Source organism: Pan troglodytes, chromosome 2 (assembly GCF_028858775.2).
Source record: "Pan troglodytes isolate AG18354 chromosome 2, NHGRI_mPanTro3-v2.0_pri, whole genome shotgun sequence".
Lineage (NCBI taxonomy): Eukaryota > Metazoa > Chordata > Mammalia > Primates > Hominidae > Pan > Pan troglodytes.
Genome location: NC_086015.1, coordinates 103618016 through 103637725, shown reverse-complemented (window position 1 = coordinate 103637725; position 19710 = coordinate 103618016). Strand labels below are relative to the sequence as shown.

Sequence of the window (19710 nt, the reverse complement as noted above, 5' to 3'; positions counted from 1 at the left end):
TTAATTAGGATAAGCTGGACAGTAGAATTATAAACCAAAGACTAAATTTTTTTTTTTTTTTTGAGACAGAGTCTTGCTGTGTCACCTAGGCTGGAATGTAGTAGCATGATCTTGGCTCACTGCACCTCCGCCTCCTGGGTTAAAGTGATTCTCTTGCCTCAGCTTCCCAATTAGCTGGGATTATGGGCATGCACTCCCATGCCCAGCTAATTTTTGTACTTTTAGTAGAGACACAGTTTCATCATGTTGGTCTTGAACTCCTGACCTCAAGTGATCCGCCCGCCTCAGCCTCCCAAAGTGCTGGGATTACAGCGTGAGCCACCGCGCCTGGCCTAAATTATTTTTTTTAAAACATAACCACAGAGAAGACAAACTTCCCTGACACAATATCACCATCTTGTGGCCCTTTAGGATATTGCCTCCAGTTTCAAGACTTCAGATGTCTCAATTTTGTAATTTTCAGTGCTTTAGTCCCACAACTCTCAATCTCCTAGGTGGCTGATCAAAGGAATTTCAATCCGATCAAAGGAATTTCAATCCCATCACTTGGATTTAAATACTATTTCCACACTGATAGCCTCCAAATTATCATCAGTTTAGACCTCTCTCCTTAGCTGAAGACACCTATAATCAACTGCCTCTACTCAACATTTCTGCTTGGATTCCTTTTTTTAAAAAATTTTATTATTATTATACTTTAAGTTTTAGGGTACATGCGCACAACATGCAGGTTTGTTACATATGTATACATGTGCCATGTTGGTGCTTGGATTTCTAATACGTACAACAATTCAAGGTGTCTAAAACCAAACTCTTAATAGACAGCCACAGATTCTCCAATTATTTCTACAGAATCTCATTTTTTTAAAAAAGCAGTTGATTGGCTATTCCCAGAATGACTGCTGTAATCACTCCTAATGACAGCAAAGCTGTCTGTAGCTAAGTGTATTACTACACCTGTGTCGTATTCTTCTTCATCCCCAATGCTGAAAACAGGCTTTACGCCACGGTAAGGCTTGCCCACTCTGTCACTGCTGCTCACATGCCTATATTCAAAGAATTTTAGGAGAGAAATAATCACTTAAGAAGTTATCAAAGATTTTTACCAAGCATCATTTGAATATTCACACAAAATGTAAATATTCCTTACCTGACCCCCCCAAAACCCCATGTACTACCCATAGTTTTAGGAGAGCTATGTTAAGGAAATTAAAAGAAGATAAAGAAATTATGTTAGCAAAAGTGGCATAAGGCCTTGGTAGGCTGAATGCTCTTAAATATGTAAAAATTAAATTTTAAACAATTTCAATATCCATATTAAAACCAATGCTTAGATCTGTTTGGCCTTGCGGAAGTTATTTAGCCTTTTGTGCTTCTGATTCCTCCTCTGTAAAATAGTGCTAACAATATCTACCTGTCAGGGTTATAGTGAGAACTAAATCAGTCAATTTTACTGTAAAACTATTAGGACAATGCCTGGTGCTACCTTCATGTCTGTTAGGTAAAATAAGTTACTGACACCAAATATTCAAATTCCAATATGATTGGTTAAGGCTTCTCATATAAGTGCAAGTGTCTTAAGGGTTATCTTCCCATTTTTTTATTCCTGTTACTTTTGTTTCAATAGAAACGAAGATTCTACTTTTGTTGTGTAAATATAAGCCATAAAAATGAATCTGCCTCGGCCGGGCGCGGTGGCTCACTCCTGTAATCCCAGCACTTTGGGAGGCCGAGGTGGGTGGATCACCTGACGTCGGGAGTTCAAGACCAGCCTGACCAACATGGAGAAACTCCGTCTCTACTAAAAATACAAAATTGGCTGGGCATGGTGGCGCATGCCTGTAATTCCAGCTACTCTGGAGGCTGAGGCGGGAGAACCACTTGAACCCGGGAGGCAGAGGTTGCGGTAAGCCAAGATAGCGCCATTGCACTCCATCCTGGACAACAAGAGTGAAACTCCATTTCAAAAAAAAAAAAAAAAAAAAAAAAATCTGCCTCTTTTTCAAAAGGCAGAGGCATAAATAACATGTAAACTCAAACTTGATTAGGTCTATAGGAAGTGTGACCTCTCTTTGTAATATAAAAATTAATACCCTATTAATTTTCAGGTAATCCCAAATAAACTAACAGGTAAAATTAAAATGTGTCAATAAAATACTACATGTTTCTGAGGGGAAAAGCATTGTTTTACTTGTAGGATAAGGTTCAGCTAAAATTACCTACTACAAAGGAAGACTCTAGCTTTTTTGGGTGTGTGCATGTAACATATGAAAACACTCAAAATCTTCTATTTTCAAGAGCTATTCCAATGTGAGAAAAAATCAAGTTACATGCCTTTAGTTATTATTATTAGTAGTAGTAGTAGTATTTTAGAGCCAGGGTCTCACTCCGTCACCCAGGCTAGAGTACAGTGGCGCAATCTTAGCTCACTGCAGCCTCGAATTCTTGGGCTGGAGCAATCCTTCTGCCTCAGCCTCCCATGTAGCTGGGACCACAGTGTGGGACCACGGGGGTGTACCACTACGCCTGCCTAATTTTTTTATTTTTTCAGAGACAGGATCTTGCTACGCTGCACAGAATGGTCTTGAACTCTTGGACCCGTGATCCTCCCACCTCAGCCTCCCAGTGCTAAGATTACAGGTGTGAACCACCACACTTGGCCTTTACTTAGGTTTAGAATTCAAATTTCCCAGAAGATAGAGATCAAATCTATACTTTACACACCATCAATAAAATTTTTTTTTGTGCCGGTTACAGTGGCTCACGCTTGTAATCCCAGCACTTTGGGAGGCCGAAAGATCCGAGGTGGGCAGATCACGAGGTCAGGAGATCGAGACTATCCTGGCTAACATGGTGAAACCCCGTCTCTACTAAAATTTAAAAATCAGCTGGGTGTGGTGGCACGCACCTGTAGTCCCAGCTACTTGGGAGGGCGAGACAGGAGAATCACTTGAACCCAGGAGGCACAGGTTGCAGTGAGCCGAGATTGCGCCACTGCACTCCAGCTTGGGCAACAGAGCAAGACTCGGTCACACACACACACACACACACAAAAAATGTGTAGCCTAATTTTGTTGATTTACTTCTTCCAAAATAACATTCCTCAATAAATATAATGAGAGTTTAGTGTATAACAAATATTCTTTGGAAATTACAAGTTAGGTTAATCAATACATAGGCTTAAAGTCTGATTAAATTACAAGTGACATAATCATTTGGTTTTATGTTAAAATATATCTAATACAAAATTGTCCTGTAAATTACCAAACTATGCTCATGAGAGATAGAAAATGATATAATTTGGATGCCTTTGAAACTCAGATTCAGCTTTCTTACAAAAGGCAAAGACAGAGGTAAGAGCTTTATCTAAAAATGCTTTGATGCCATCTAGATTGTAAAATTTTATATAGATTAGATTATAAGTTTTCTCCTAATATTAAGCACAATTAAACTGCCATAACATAAAAAGTAACAAAGATAAATGTTTACAGCGAATAAGCATTTGCTGTAACCAGATAACCAAATAACCAGAAAGTATGAGTAAAGAGATAATCCTAAAAAACAAATTATTAATTGTTAATCAAGATTTATAATACAATGCAAATTTTTTATAAACATGAATGCTAAGGATTATTGAGACATTTCTTGAAAGACTGGCTAAAAATGAATAAAATTCAACAGCTGTACTATTTTTTAAAGCATAATATCTATACTTTTTTGCCATGGTAATAGTAGAAACATCTATAGTATGGTTTGAGTAGGCTTTAATTTACTGAGCTTAGAAAGAAACCTAATTCATTCTAACTTCTCATTAGATTCTCTTTTCAAAACAAATATATCTACCTGTGGATCAGAGATGATTTAAGTTACAAAAATTAATAATTTGAGAACTTGGGAGTTAAAAAAAATTAGACTAATTCAATGGTCCTATAACAGAAGAAAATGGAAAGGATGATTCACAAATAGATTATAATTTTAAAAGAAGCAATTTCCTTTAAAGTAGTGCTAGGTAAAATTATTAGCAGAAGTCCTGTAATTGGCGTTGTGTAGGAATAGTCACAATAAATCAAAACTCTTAGAAGATAAGTTATTAGAGGGTGAACTATTATTATTATTATATTATTATTATTTTTTTTTTTTTTTGAGACGCAGTCTCGCTCTGTAGAGATGGGGTTTCACTATGTTAGCCAGGATGGTCTCAATCTCCTGACCTCGTGATCCGCCCACCTCCAACTCCCAAAGTGCTGGGATTACAGGTGTGAGCCATTGCGCCCGGCTGAAAGTATAGTCTTAGAGAGTGAAGTATTATTCTTAAAAATGCTACTTCAAGTCACTGAGAATACTGAAGTGACCCAAGAAAAATTCCATTCCATTATTCCAAAGCTTAACTTACATTGAAAATATGACTAGAATTTATTTTTTTTTTCTGGCCCACTTAGGATTTATAGAATTTCTTTTTAAATGTTTGTAGGTGTTGCTGTAATTGATATTCTAAATTAAATTGCTGAAAAATTCTGTGAGTATAAGAACTGTAAAGTCACACAGAGTTAAGTTAGTAAAGTTCTTTTGTTACCCTAATTGAAGATCCAGTAGATTTTTAAACCTTAAATTTATTGTCTTTAATGAGAAGCACCTCATTTTATTCGGGTTAGAGAAGTGACAGATTATACATTAAAGTAATCAACCACCTAGAAAAAAATGTAATTTTTTTTCAACAAAAACCAAAGGCAGAACCCTAGAACTGTAGTTCCTTGGAAGAGATTTATATATGCTAACTCAACCTAAATACATACATCTTATTAAGAAAAATCTAAAAATATAAAATTACATAATGTACACAAATTAACAAAAAATTTGAACCATGAACAGTGCCTATTTTTAGGTGCTATAATTTTCTCTGCTGCTAGGCGGGAGATAGAAGCAAATGAGCACCAAAGCAGATAACCTGCCAACTCGCGACCACATACTTTCTTTGTTTCACCTTCCCCTGTCTCAGAATAAAAACTGCAGGTTTTGAACACACTTAATTTTCATCTGTGGAATGGGTGATACAAACAAGCATGCAGGAAAAGAAATTAAAATGATCAAGCAAAAAACAAAAAGAAAAGTGTATCAATAAACATGACACACTCCTAAAAGCAGAATGAGAAAAGTTTAGCATTTGAAATAGCTGCATGAAATTTGAGCCAAGACAGCATGAGGCTTATAGATGGCATGAAGCATATTAAAGGAAAAGGATGGTTCAAGAAAAATGCTCTACTCATTGGCTTACCGCTCTGTACATGATCTGTCTGGCCAAGGAAGATTGAAAGACATTCTATAGCAAATCAAGGCAGAGGACAGAACAAAATGATTATAAAAAAAATGCAACAGCTTTAAAACAAAAAATATGGTACAGTTTAGTTTTTCTCACCCAGAGTGTACATTATAAAGAAGATGTTTCCATCATCCCAAGTACAAAGAAAAACAAAGAAAAGCCAATTTCAACTAATCAAGGCAGCAGTCTTTTTGACTTAGTTATCACCAGTACATTTTACAACAAATAAATTTTAAAATAAAATTGTAAATGTTCATGCTACAAAATGTAGCAATAATAGTCCTCCAACTCAGAAGCACCAACAAAAGGTAAAAGGGTTAGCTTTTGAGAAGACATAACTTTACTGCATAAACAAGTCTTTCAGGCTTGATAAAACACCTTAGTAATTATCAGTTGACCATTTTAGATAAGGTACAATGTTTTGGATCAATGAAAATAATCTATTACCTTCTCGGCTATTTACTAAATGCAGAAAAATGTGCTTTTGTATGCATATATACTATACTTAATAAAGGGACAGACAACAAATCCCTGACATTCAATTCTTAAAGTAAAATATGTCAATTTTCCCAGGATACTGCAAGACATGAAAGTGAAACCAAATACTATAACACATTTCCAATATAAGGCTTCCTTAAAACAAATTCTGTGTTGCAATTATAAGGTTAGCTTTGAACTCTAGGAACAAGAAAGATCAAACAGACTTATACGTGGAGAAAAAAATGTATCCTCAGTTACAATAAGAAACAATATATATAACAGATATTTTTAAACTTATTTCTAAATTGTTAACCATGTCCCTCATTTGTAATTTACAAGGAAATGGGGCTTTGTAAACGAAATTCTATGAAGGTCTGATCTTAAACATCAGAAGGTGGGTTTCTGCTATATTTAGCATGACCAGATTTTCTAGGTTTTAAAATCTTGGAGCAGAGGAAAAAGTTCCTACTATGAGATCACTGAATTGGGCAGATGATTCTCCATCCATTTGACATTTGGGAAGCAGCTACTATATGAAATGTGATACATACTGGGACATAAATTTCTTTTAGTGAATGGCATGATGTGACAGATACATTATTTGCATCTTTGAGTAGTAAGAGAGAATAATTATGTATATAAAGTACATTCCTGCAATTCTAATAAAAACTATGAAATCATCTAATAGAAAATATACTTTATAATCCTTTTCTGGAACACATTAAATTCAACTAACATTTACTTACTCTAAGACATTGTTTCTTTAGTTTTAATTACTCATCATAAACTCATACTGTATAAACAACTCACCGATCCACAGGAGTTGATGTATTCTCTATAAAACTGATAACTTTTTCCCTGACATTAACGGATTTTGTCTTCAAAGCCACAGTCATTTTATTTACTAGTGATTTCATTCCTCTATCACTTGAGCCATTAGGAGATTCACCCTAAAAAAAGAACATAATGGATTAACTGCCTCTAAATGACTAAAAGACATACTACTGCTAATGGTTATCTACATGTTATAGACTGAATTGCAATCCCACCAAAATCATATGTTGAAGTCCTAACTCCCAGTATATCTCAGAATGTGACTGTATTTGGAGACAGGGCCTCTACAGGCATAATTAAGGTTAAATGAGGTCTTCAGGTGGTCTCTAATCCAGTCTGACTGGTGTCCTTATAAGAGAGAAAGACATGAGCACATGAAAACAGAGAAGCCATGTAAGGACACACAAGGCAAGGCAGCCATCTGCAAGCCAAGGAGAGAGGCCTCAGGATAAACTAAACCTGCCAATACTTTCATCTTGGACTTTTAGCCTCCAGAACAGTAAGAAAATAAATTTACATTGGTTAAGCCACCAGTTTGTAGTATGATATTTTGTTGCGGCAGCTGCAAACTAATTCATTAGGTGAAATCATTTTAAGAATAGAAGGTAGATGCTGGGCGCGGTGGCTCACGCCTGTAATCCCAGCACTTTGGGAGGCCGAGGCAGGTGGATCATGAGGTCAGGAGTTCAAGACCAGACTGGCCAACATGGTGAAACCCCATCTCTACTAAAAATACAAAAATTAGCCGGGCGTGGTGATGGGTGCTTGTAATCCCAGCTACTCGGGAGGCTGTGGCAGAGAACTGCTTGAACCCGTGAGGTGGAGGTTGCAGTGTGCTGAGATTGTACCACTGCACTCCAGTCTGCGCGACAGAGCGAGACTCTGTCTCAAAAAAAAAAAAAAAAAAAAAAAGAGAAGGTAGAATAAAAAATTAGGCACATATATGTGCGTGGAGTCTGACATTATCTTTTTTATTATATAAGAAACAGTTAAAACTACTGACCTTTCTTATCTCAGACTAGTCTACAAATATAAGCAAAAGTATGATCAAACTACTATTTGCACATATGTGAGTGTGGAGCCTGAAATTACCTTATTTATTCAATAAGAAATAGTTAAAACTATTAACCTTTCTTATCTCAGACTAGTCTTCAAAAATAAGCAAAAGTATAATCAAACTACTATCCATGCAGCTACATTTTTAAATATCCCTTGTAAATGTTTGCTTTTTAATGATATTGCTACTTAGGCCTTTATTTTCTGAAGAAAAGTTATCCTGATGTACCAAATGTAGGAGATGCGAGTATAATTCTTTTTTCTTTGTTTTTTGTTGTTGTTGTTTTGAGACAGAATCTTGCTCTGTTGCCCAGGTTGGAGTGCAGTGGTGCGATCTTGGCTCACTGCAACCTCCGCCTCCTGGGTCCAAGCAATTCTCCCTGCCTCAGTCTCCTGAATAGCTGGGATTATAGGCACCTACCACCACACCTGGCTAATTTTTGAACTCCTGACCTCAGGTGATTAATCTGCCTCGGATTCCCATAATGCTGGGATTACAAGCATGAGCCACCGTGCATGGCTGTATTAATTCTTAAATTGTTTCATGGGATTGCTCATATATACCCTCCTAGAAGGCAACTTCGTGATGGGTGTCAAACATTTAAAAGTGATCCTATTTTCTGCCAATTAATTCCTCTTTAGAATTAATGAGAAGGAAGTGCCCAGAAATTTGGGTACTATTTGATGGAAAATTATACAGCCATTACAAACTCATATTATTTTTAAATAGCATTTTAAAATGCTAGAAAATGCTCATATGTTTAGTGAAAAAGCAGAAAATAAAATTCTAGGTATGCTATGATCACTACTTTTAAAATAAAGAAACACATTCACTAAAAACGGTTTGATGAAAATACTTTAAAATATGAATGGCAAAATTATCTCTGGTAACAGCTACAGGTGATTTTGTTTTCTTTATACTTTTCTTATTTACATATGATGCTAAAATGAACATCTGTTACTTTCAAATTTTCTTTTTTTTTTTGAGACGGAGTCTCGTTCTGTCGCCCAGAGACTGGAGCGCAGTGGCGGGATGTGGGCTCACTGCAAGCTCCGCCTCCCGGGTTCACGCCATTCTCCTGCCTCAGCCTCCCGAGCAGCTGGGACTACAGGCGCCTGCCACCATGCCCGGCTATTTTTTTGTATTTTTAGTAGAGACGGGGTTTCACCGTGTTATCCAGGATGGTCTTGATCTCCTGACCTCGTGATCCGCCTGCCTCAGCCTCCCAAAGTACTGGGATTACAGGCGTGAGCCACCGCGCCCGGCCTACTTTCATTTTTAGAAGAAATGTCATTAACAACAACAAAAATTATGTTTCTATTTCCATATCTAAATTCAGAGCCAAATTAAACTGTAAAAATTCTTTGGTACTTTGAAAAGAATGCTCTTTAAGATAATTTCTAAAATAGCCTCAATCAGTGTTTTTCAAATCTGAATATAAAAGCTTCAATAGAAAAACTATCCAGTGATGTGAATGGGAATATAAATTAGAATGTTTTTTGGAGAGCCATTTGATAGTAATGCAGAAGTCTAAGAACTTTGGTAACATTTTAATCAAGTTATTCCACTTCCAGGACAAAATAATCATGGCATATGCAAATTTATCACTACAAAAATTAAATAGTGTTTGTAACAGAAAAAAACTGGAAACAATGTAAATATTGAACAATAGAGAACTGAATAAATTATAATACACCCATAAAATGAAATATTATTTAGTTATTTAAAGTGAAAATAGCAAACGTTTACTAAGTAAATGGTGATTTCACACAATGGCATCAAGTTAAAAATAAGAGTATCAAATTAAAAATAAGATTCTCAGACAAACCTTATCTGCTGATGTGAAAATAACCTGATTTTGATTTGCATGGCTGAAGATAAACCTCAACTAACACAGGTAGTGAGTTACAATTTCGTAATAACTACTATTAAATATCTGGTGACAGGTACTATACTTTCCATTTACTTGCACTGTTAATTCTCAAGTTATCCTTAGAAAGAAGGTTATGTTGTTAACATTTATATTCCACAGGTGGAGAAACCACAGCTCAAAGATCTTGCTGGAGATCATGAAGAAAGTAAGTTGTAGATGAAATCTGAACCCAGGTATGTCAGACCTGTAAGCCCAAGCTACTAACTGTGACCTTGTACTGCAGTTTTCCTTCTATTTCTGTTTTAAAGAATAATCACTAGGTATGTGAGGACCATTATTTATGAAAATAATTTAATGACATCTAATTCAACTGACATGAAATATTGAAGTACTGGAAAAGCACAAAAGACCTATTACCCAAATATTTCCAAAGAACAGAAAAACAGATTTATCCACTGTAGCAAAACTGGGTAGTAATACACATCTCAATAACTAAAAATCAAATAAAATAGGATTGGCAACTTGTTCTTGTCTTCCTCTGCCTGGCCAATTCTCAAATGTGGATAGACTCAAGTCCAAATCATTTAAGTCTGTGATGGGGATGGGTACAGACATAGTGTGCACGAGATGATTATGAGCCCTAGTATTCTGGCAAAAACCAACTGGGAGATGCCTGGAATCAGCTTGCTTAAGAGTCCCAGCTATTTACAGGACCCAGATTTGTCCCCATTGATATTTAAGCTGGAACATAAAACTGTCACTAAATGATACCAAACTACAGCTGGACAGGGAGAAATTTGAATTCAGCAGCTGAACTTCAAGAGCTCCCACCTAGTTTAACTGTGAAGGCTTGCTGTATCATTTCATTAATCTCACAATAAATAAAGGCTTGCTGTATCATCTCATTAATCTCACAATAATATGACTCTTCATTGCATGTGTTTGAAATGTTTTGACTCCATTTCTGTTATGGTGGGGGTTTAGTAGTTAATCACCTTTTCTGGGAACTTATCCAAATCTGGTAACATATTCTCTACATATACTTACATCAACAGAATTGATACTGCTCCTTGAGCCTGAGGTACTAGCAATCCAATGGCCATATCCATTTTCTGGTCCATCCACATTAATGTCTGCCAGGTGCTGCTGCAGTGCTTAAGATAAATTAAAAAAAAAAAGAAAACAAAAACCTAAAATATCAACACTCTTTGGAAAAATTCATTACCAACGAAATACAATAAACATGTCACAGCTGAGAAAAAAGGACCAAAGGAAATAATCACAGGTATTTCTTTCTGCACGTCTGTAAAGGAGTAAAGGCCTCCAAGCTAGAGCAAACCTTCCTATTCTTCCTTCTAAAACCCTCTGTACATGGATAACTTTTCTTAACTGACGCCAATGTGATGATAACTGTATAGGCTTTACGTTTTCTTCTTTGAAAGGAAATCTTTCAAGTATTAACAGATAATTTCTGCAACATTTTTATGACATATAGGATAACAGAAAACCGATTGTGACTTTTGTTATACCATGAGGAGATATCAATCAATCTCTCCCATAATAAAGAAGCATTGTTAGCCATTAACAGTTACGGAAAGAGAGATTATTCTTGGTAAAGAAATACTTCATGGTTTTAAAAAATTTTCTAAAATCTGGGTTATACTATAAAAGAATGCTTTTCAGACACTTTTGAGAATTACAAGCTTAATAATCAAGTTTTATATCGTTACCAGGATTCCTAATAAATAACACTGAGCCTAGGGCCAATACATGTTTAACACTACTTATTAAAATAACCCCTTTTGTACATCACTCTGGGTATGAACCTCAAAAGTCGTTAGTTATCAGGTCATGATATACAGAAGATAATCATAATCCTTGTTAATATCAACAAAGACCAGGAGGAAATACATCCTAATGTTCCCAAAATCCTAAGTTACAGCCTAACTCCCATGATTAAAGCCTAAGATTCCATTACCCTCAACATATACTGATTTGATTTTTGGAGCTTCAGTTGCACAACTGGTCAGCATGTGATTCTTATATATTGATTTGATTTGATCATTAATTTTCCCCAGCATTTACAGCTCAGTATTTTTGTAGTATCTCTTTTTCTAATGTAAGACAGGCTCTTTTAAAATCTTATTACTCTGCCTGCAAAGTAAAATTCTCAATACTTGCCTGCAGAGATCCTGCCAATTATTTTACTCTCCTAGATTATTAAATATTAGTCTGCAGTTCTGAAAATATCAGTTTATTTTGTTCCACTTAGCTAACATTTTTTAAACAGAGAATACCTTCAAGTAGTTCAAAAATAAAATAACAAAACACCTAAAGAGTCCAAAGGGTATACTATAAAAAGTATTCCTTGAAGTCTTCCTTCCCTGTCCCATCATTTAATCCTTCTTCTCCATAGAGGCAATCATATGGGCAGTTTTTCATTCATCTTTACAAAAATATTTTTTGGAAACAAATCTATTAAAATAGTCTTACATCAAATAGTCACCAATTTCAATTGCCTATTACGTTTGTCTGTTATCTGTAAGTCCTCCTGGCCTTGCCTTTTCTGAAAATATTGAATGAATGAAGAGTCTACCCTTTAACTAATGTGACCACTCCAGATCAACTCTATTGATAATACAATTTCTTCTGAAACATAGAGGAAAAAAACTAATAAATCGAAATCTTACCCATAAATCCTCCACTGGCAATACTCACATATTCTTTGTTTTTCTGTAATGGAAAAGAAAATTTAAATTCTTCCAAAACTGCGACTTAATTAAAACTTTAGCTAGTTCTAAAACACTGATAAATACAATACCAAGTGATATATTAAATTACCGGGCTTTCTCATTTCCTTGACATTTTGGACTTTGGCAGAGAGAGGTATATCCATTTACCTTATTATGCATTGTAAGTTCTGGTGCTTGGGTGGGAAGAAGGGAACAACTTCAAGGCTATTAACAAGTCTTGATTTTGCTTGTATTATTGTTTCAATAGTGCAATGGTCAAACCAAAATTAGTTAAACCGTATTTTAGGATGTAATCAGAGTGATTTTTAAAAGCTTTCAAAATATTTTGGGTCCTTTATTAAAAGATAATATAAAAAGAAACATTACAGCTAATTATGAAGAAATAAGGGAATGTTACCATTTTGCAAACTACTAAAAACATAATGGATCTAAGTAATATAAATAAAAAAAAGAGAAACACAAAAAAGACATCTAAATAGTATTTATCATCTAAAAGAGGCAGGCATCACCCCCTCAGAACCTCCTTCCCCTAAACAAAGAAGTCTGAACACATCTCTAAACTACTGGCTTACAGAAAATACCAGGGACAGAACATGATAAATGACACCATGTGAATGTAATCAGCAAAATCCAGAATATGGGGAACTCTGTAACACAAATTAACTGCTTTTCCCAACAAATACATGCAAGGAAAAAATTTTAAAAAGGAACCTATAAACTAAAAGAAACTTAAAAGACATCAACCAAATGTCAACATCTTGTTTTAGATCTTAGGAAAATCAGGGAAACTTGAACACTAGTTAAATTTTTTTTAATAAAGTATGATAATGATGTGGTTATGTCTTCATAATGAGTTTATGGCATTCAGTTCTCTCTACTTTTCAATTTCCTTGAAACTTTCCATAATAAAAGTTGGGGAAAAAATTTATAAAACCACATAAAGAACTCGAATAATTAAAAAAAAGTTCACAATATTCCAAACTCTTGCCCTATGACAGCCCTTACAATATACAGTATAGTTTATACTGAAGCGTTTTTATTTTATTTTGTTTTTGAGGATAGGGTCTCACTCTGTCACCCAGGCTGGAGTACAGTGGCATGACTATGGCTCACTGCAGCCTCAATCTCCCAGCTCACGCGATTCTCCTGCCTCAGCCTCCCAAGTAGCTTGGACTACAGGTGAGCACATCCACACACAGTTAATATTTTTATTTTTTGTAGAGACAGGGTCTCATTATGTTGCCCAGGGTGGTCTTGAACTCCTGGGCTCAAGTGATCCTCCCATCTCAGTCTACCAAAGTATTGGGATTATAGGTGGGAGCCACTGTGCCTGGCCTGAAGCATTTTTAGAGTAGACCAGTTAAATTTATGAATGAAATGAGTTTGGTTCCTTATTTTTGTTATTCTGTATGCTTCTAAACTCTTTCCTTTAATAAAATTTAAAATTATCCTACAATTCCTCTCCAAAATATCCTGTTCCTTCTCTGATTTTGCTTTTCAAGGATTTCATCTTTAAACTAATTTTTTCAAACCAGATTCCCAGTAAAATACAACATAAATAGAAATGAATCCAAATTGAGTGGCTTGTGTACCATGCCTACCATCTTGCTGATTCCATAGTTCAGGACCATACAAAGTAAGGACTTTAATACATAAACTGCCAAAGAATACCTAATAAGCAACTATTATAATAAAAAACAAGCCATCACTGAGTGACATTTTTAAAAAAGCAGAGAAACAGGTTGCATAAAATCACTAATTCAAATTAGTTGTGTTGAAGACAATATTTAAACACAAAAAGGAAAGATGGCTAGGTGTTGTGAATGAATATGCATATGTATTTATTCAGTTTCAAATGAAGATATTAAAATGAATCATATAGTTACTGTAAAAAGTACTAGGACATAAATACACATAAAGATCAATGTAACATAATAGGCCAGGCACAGTGGCTCATGCCTGTAATCCCAGCACTCTAGGAGGCCGAGGAGGGCGGATCACTTGAGGTCCGGAGATCACTATGTCAGCCTGGCCAACATAGTGAAACCCCATCTCTACTACAAATACAAAAACTAGTCAAGCGTGGTGGCATGTGCCTGTAGCCCAGCTACTTGAGAGGCTAAGGCAGGAAAATTGTTTGAATCCGGGATGCAGAGGTTGCACTGAGTCAAGATGGCGCCACTGCACTCCAGCCTGGGCAACAGAGCAAGACTCCATTTCAAAAAAATAATAACAAATAGAAAAAAAATAAAAGATCAAATAACATAATAATCCAGAAATAGATCTTGATGCATAGAGGAACTCGGTATATTAATAAGGTGGTATTTCAAACTGTACAATTTGTAAGCTATCTGGAGAAATATTTTTTAATTCCTATCTTACTTCTTACACAAAATAAATGCCAGATGGTTTGAGTTAAATATAAAAAAAAATCATATAAGCATATGAGAAAAATCTGGAGAAGACCTTAACAAGTCACAAAACCAAGAAAAGTACAGATAAATCTGACAAGCAAAAAGTTATCTACGTAAATTTTTTAAAGGTGATAACATTAACCAAACAAAACTGAAATAATTTATGTCAGCATACCTGTAAAAAGTGTGCCAGGACCATGTTCATATACATGTCTTCTTCCTCCCTGCCACTGCCCATAAAACAGAGGTGCTCCCCACCAGCTATGGAGCCAGACTCAATGGACTGCTTCTGTGCTTCCAGCAAGGATTTTACTGACTGTGCAAACTCAGATGGATTCTGGAGCATCTAGACAATTTTTTTAAAGTTAAAAACTTGACAAGCCTGTGTTTCACATATATTTGTAAATTTGAAATTTTTTTTAGGAAAAACCCCAATATTTAAAGAGCCACAATGAAAATGAAGGGAAAAAAAAGGCTCTTATAAATAAAATCCCTGGGATAAGAGAAATATTTATAAATGTATCTATAATACAATAGAACAAAAGTTGAACATTCACACAAAGATTGATACAAAGAAAATAATTCTCTACTAGAGAAAAACTGTTTGTTGTTCTTGTTTTTTCTTAAATAACAAGTAGCAACAGTATCCTTAGATATCAAGACAGAAAGAGTATAAAACTATAGATCAAAACAAGCTCTATTTTTTTAGTTTCCCCTTAGATGGTAAACCATGTGTTTCTTAGAGGATTGTCAGAAATAACAGAAGGCGTTTGTTTATCAGCACTATTCCAGGTAACGGAGACACAAGGATGAAATATTCATTTCTTACCCTCAAGGAAACAAGTACGACAATAACTACAAAGATGTTTAAAAACTGTTTTAATGGAGATACACAAAAAGTATGGTGAAAAATAGAAAAATGGACAGATCATATAGAAAAGCAATTTGTAAAAAACAAAAGCAAATATAAACAGCACACTCACAAAAAATAATGTTCAACCTCATCGGTAATTACAACTATTTTTCACTCATCACTCTGGTAAGATAAGAAAAGATTGATAATGTCCAATAATGCCAATGGCATTCTCATTTAGAGTTCTGAAACGTAAGAAGGTTCCACCATTTTTTTTTTTTTTTTTTTTTTTGAGACGGAATCTCCCTCTGTCACCCAGGCTGGAGTGCACTGGTGCGATCTCAGCTCACCGCAACCTCCGCCTCCCAAATAGCTGGGTTCCACCTTTTTAAAGGGCAATACGGTGGTCTCTAGTAAAATGTATATATCCACACACCTCATCAAAACAATTTTACCTTTAAGAATCTATTTTACAGAAATATTTGCATAAGTTCACAAAATGTATAAAAAGATGTTAAATGCAGCATTATTACAAGAAAACAAAAAATAACCCACATATACATCAATCAGGCAATAAATTATAGTATACCTACATGTACCATGGACCACTGTGCATCATTAGAAAGAATGTACTTAAATCAAAAGATCTCTTAGAAACTGTTACGTGAAAAATCAAGTGGCAAAACAAAAAATATGTAAACAGATATTAAAAGTCTGGAAGATTACGTAAGCTGATAATATTCTTTAAAAATTTTTAAAAATTCAAGCCGGGCATGGTGGCTCACGCCTGTAATCCCTGCACTTTGGGAGGCCAAGGTGGGCAGATCACTTGAAGCTGGGAGTTTGAGACCAGCCTGGCCAACATGAACCCCCTTCTCTACTAAAAGTAAAAAAAATTAGCCAGGCATGGTGGCGCACACCTGCAGTCCCAGTTACTCGGGAGGCTGAGGCTAGGGAATCGCCAGAACCTGGGAGGCTGAGGTTGCAGTGAGCCAAGATCATAACACTGTACTCCAGCCTGAGTGGCAGAGTAGAAACTCTGTCTCAAAAAAGAAAAAAAAAAAAATTAATTCAAGTATTCATGAATCACTTGAGTAAATTTTTAAAATAGGAATGAGAGAGGAATCAAGGAAGAGAAAGGCACAGAGTTCACCTACAGAATATGGATGAGCTAAGATGGCCTTTCTCACAATATCTGTTAGTTCTTCCTCAATATTACCTAGGCCCTTTCACACACCCTTTCAGTCTCAGCATCAAATTTTTCAGACAAGTTGGGAAGGGGAAAGGTAGACTTGACATTTAGCTAAGAGGTTTCTCATACCATTCCTGTGTTCCCCATCCCTGAGGCTTTAATGATCCCAGAATGGCTTAAATGATGTTAGCCTCAATTCTACCAACAGCTCTATACATCTCTGACAATTATTTATCATTCTTCAAATTAAATGACCTAGGATAGTAGTTTTAATAACTAAGTGCTTATATGCCAGATACTACCCTTATTAAATATTAGTTTATTATATGCATAAATACTCATGATTAAAAATGGCTCATACTATAAAGCCTACAGAATTCTTACTCAATTACAGTAAGAGCTGATATCCAGAGAGTACTTAGTAGGTGCAGTGCACTATGCTAAGTGCTATACTAGGTAGCTCAAACTAAGTTCAGAATTTACTGACATAAAAATGGTAAGCAATAGTAAGCCATAGTGAGCATTGTTTCCAACTACCCTTTATGATGCCAAAAGGGTATCTGGGCTGGGCGTGGTGGCTCACGCCTATAATCCCAACACTTTGGGAGGCTGAGGCAGGGGGATCACCTGAGGTCAGGAGTTCGAGACCAGCCTGGCCAACATGGTGAAAGCCCGTGTCTACTAAAAATACAAAAAATTAGCCAGGCCTGGTGGTGGGTGCCTGTAATCCCACCTACTAGGGAGGGTGAGGCAGGAGAATAGCTTGAACCCAGGAGGCAGAGGTTGCAGTGAGCCGAGATCGCACCATTGCACTCCTGCCTGGGCAACAAAAGCGAAACAAACAAACAAACAACAACAAAAACACAAAAGGGTATTTGGGTGAAAAGGAAACCTGACACCAACACTTTTCTCATAAGGGCAGAGACTCCCTCCTTAAGCAGAAAGAAAAAAATTCCCCAATCTGGGACCTATATATTTATTTATGAACTGAAGGAAAAAAAGTTACTTTAAGAATAATTAATCAGCATTTATACTAACCAGGTCTGAATCTAAGTGGAAAGCAGTTGATAAATGTCCAGCATTATATTGTTCTGCAGGACGGCAATCCACCACAAAGAACCGGACTCCTTCCTAAAACGGAAACAACATTTGACATACAGGAATTTCCCATGAGGTTCACATTGCACAACATAATATTCACAGTTAACCAAATAAAGGGAACAAGTTCATTAAAAAATGGATCTCACATGGAATTGGGAGGACCTAGTTAGCACAGAAAATAACCCGAAGGTCCTAAATACTTTTATTTCTTTTAAACAGTTAAAACATTTTTCTTTTTTAGATGTTGTTCTTTACTGGAAAGTCTTAAAATACATAGAAGGAGAGTGTCTGAGCTATAAAACTAATTATAATTAATTATAAAACTAATTATAAAACGCTATATAGTTATAAACACAACTGTAGATATGCTATTCTTTTTTGCAAATAAATCTGCAAATTTATCAACAGCTCAATTCACGTAAGAACTAAACATCTATTTTGTGTGGGGGGATGAAGGGAGAATGTTCTGAAATACCAGTTTCAACTAAAGAAGTTCACATGGATCTCTTTAAACTGGATAACATGTTTTCATTTGTTTTTAAATATTAGTTTGAATAAGAAAAAAGTGAGATGCTTGTATTTTGAAAATTCTCAATAACCAGCACAGATACAGTAAGAAATCCAACTAAGAAAGATCTACCATAAAAGGCTATTTTCCCACGTCCATTCCTTTCCTGCCCTCAACCTTGGAAATACACTACACCTTCCAAATACACACCATGGTTAACTGCTGCACTACTAGTAATAAAGACCATATATTAAAAACATCATTGGTCAAACTGACTTACTAGATTTTCATGAAGAAAATTTCATTTTCACAATTCTACTTTGCTATAAGTTGTATGGAACTAAACCATGTAATTCAATTAGCTGTAAACTACCAGAAACTGTTAAATGCTAAATTCACCCTTTTAAAAGTATTTTATACAATGCCACATTCAGTTGCTCTACTGAAAATATGAAAAAAGATATGGCGATTTACAAAAACTGGTGTCAAGAATGTCAACAATAATTAATTGTAGACAATTAAAACACCACACAAGCTGACAAGTTTTAAAATGACCCTCTGAACATAACATTTAACACAATCATTCAAAAAGCCAAAAGAGCCACCTTGTTGCAGTAAATTGATTTTGTGGGAATCAATGAACAGGGAGGAAGTTGGTTCCTTGTATTTAAAATGAACAGTCCCCTAACAAACTGAGTTTCCTTTACTTACCCCTTGTAGCTGATTCGCTTGAAGGATCTCTGACACGGAGATGGCCAGACAAAGAGCCTGACTCAGATCTGCATCATCATCCTTAATTCCCAACAAAGTACTACCAAAGAGATGGTGATTATCCTGTTTGAAGGGAAATTTTTAAACATTATGAAAAAAAAATCAAACTTTCTTCCTAAAAATATTCTTATTAAACCATGATAAAAGGTAAAATTATAATACTCTTGAGTTGTGATTTTTTAAAACTTAATACTACATAATCTCAAATTTTATAGGCTAAGAACTACAAAAATGTCACATAAAGTCCCTGTCAGTGTTCATACAAAATGAAAGACTAAGAAAAAAAAAAAACACATTCTAAATAGCTATTTTCTATACTACCACCTGTAGTTAATATTGAATTTTAAAAATGGTTACTTACAATTTTTCATATCTTAATAAAAACAAATATGTGGCAGAAATCTGTTGCATAAATGAGTTAAAATACTGATCCACAGGCTGCTCTAATTCACAACTGCTAGTACAGATTCACTATGTCTGAAGAATAAAAGGTGCAGCTCTTGAATAAGAAAAAAAATAAGACTTCTTTTTCATTCAGTATTTTAAACTACTATCCT

The 19710-nt window shown here is 35.4% G+C and overlaps 1 protein-coding gene across 2 annotated transcripts in view; it reads right to left on the bottom strand.

The window, feature by feature from the left end:
* The window catches only part of TBC1D23 (TBC1 domain family member 23), a 64997-nt gene that overhangs the window by 8131 nt on the left and 37156 nt on the right, over positions 1-19710 (bottom strand). Inside the window, exons 9-16 of one of the 2 annotated variants that reach the window (XM_016941544.4) lie at positions 19094-19216; positions 17812-17904; positions 14904-15074; positions 12252-12294; positions 10609-10715; positions 6608-6747; positions 5273-5317; positions 958-1046 (exon numbers count right to left, since the gene is read on the bottom strand). In XM_016941544.4, the coding sequence (XP_016797033.1) occupies positions 958-1046; positions 5273-5317; positions 6608-6747; positions 10609-10715; positions 12252-12294; positions 14904-15074; positions 17812-17904; positions 19094-19216 (811 nt within the window). The remainder of the gene's footprint in view (positions 1-957; positions 1047-5272; positions 5318-6607; positions 6748-10608; positions 10716-12251; positions 12295-14903; positions 15075-17811; positions 17905-19093; positions 19217-19710) is intronic. The other variant, XM_016941546.3, reaches the window with a different exon arrangement.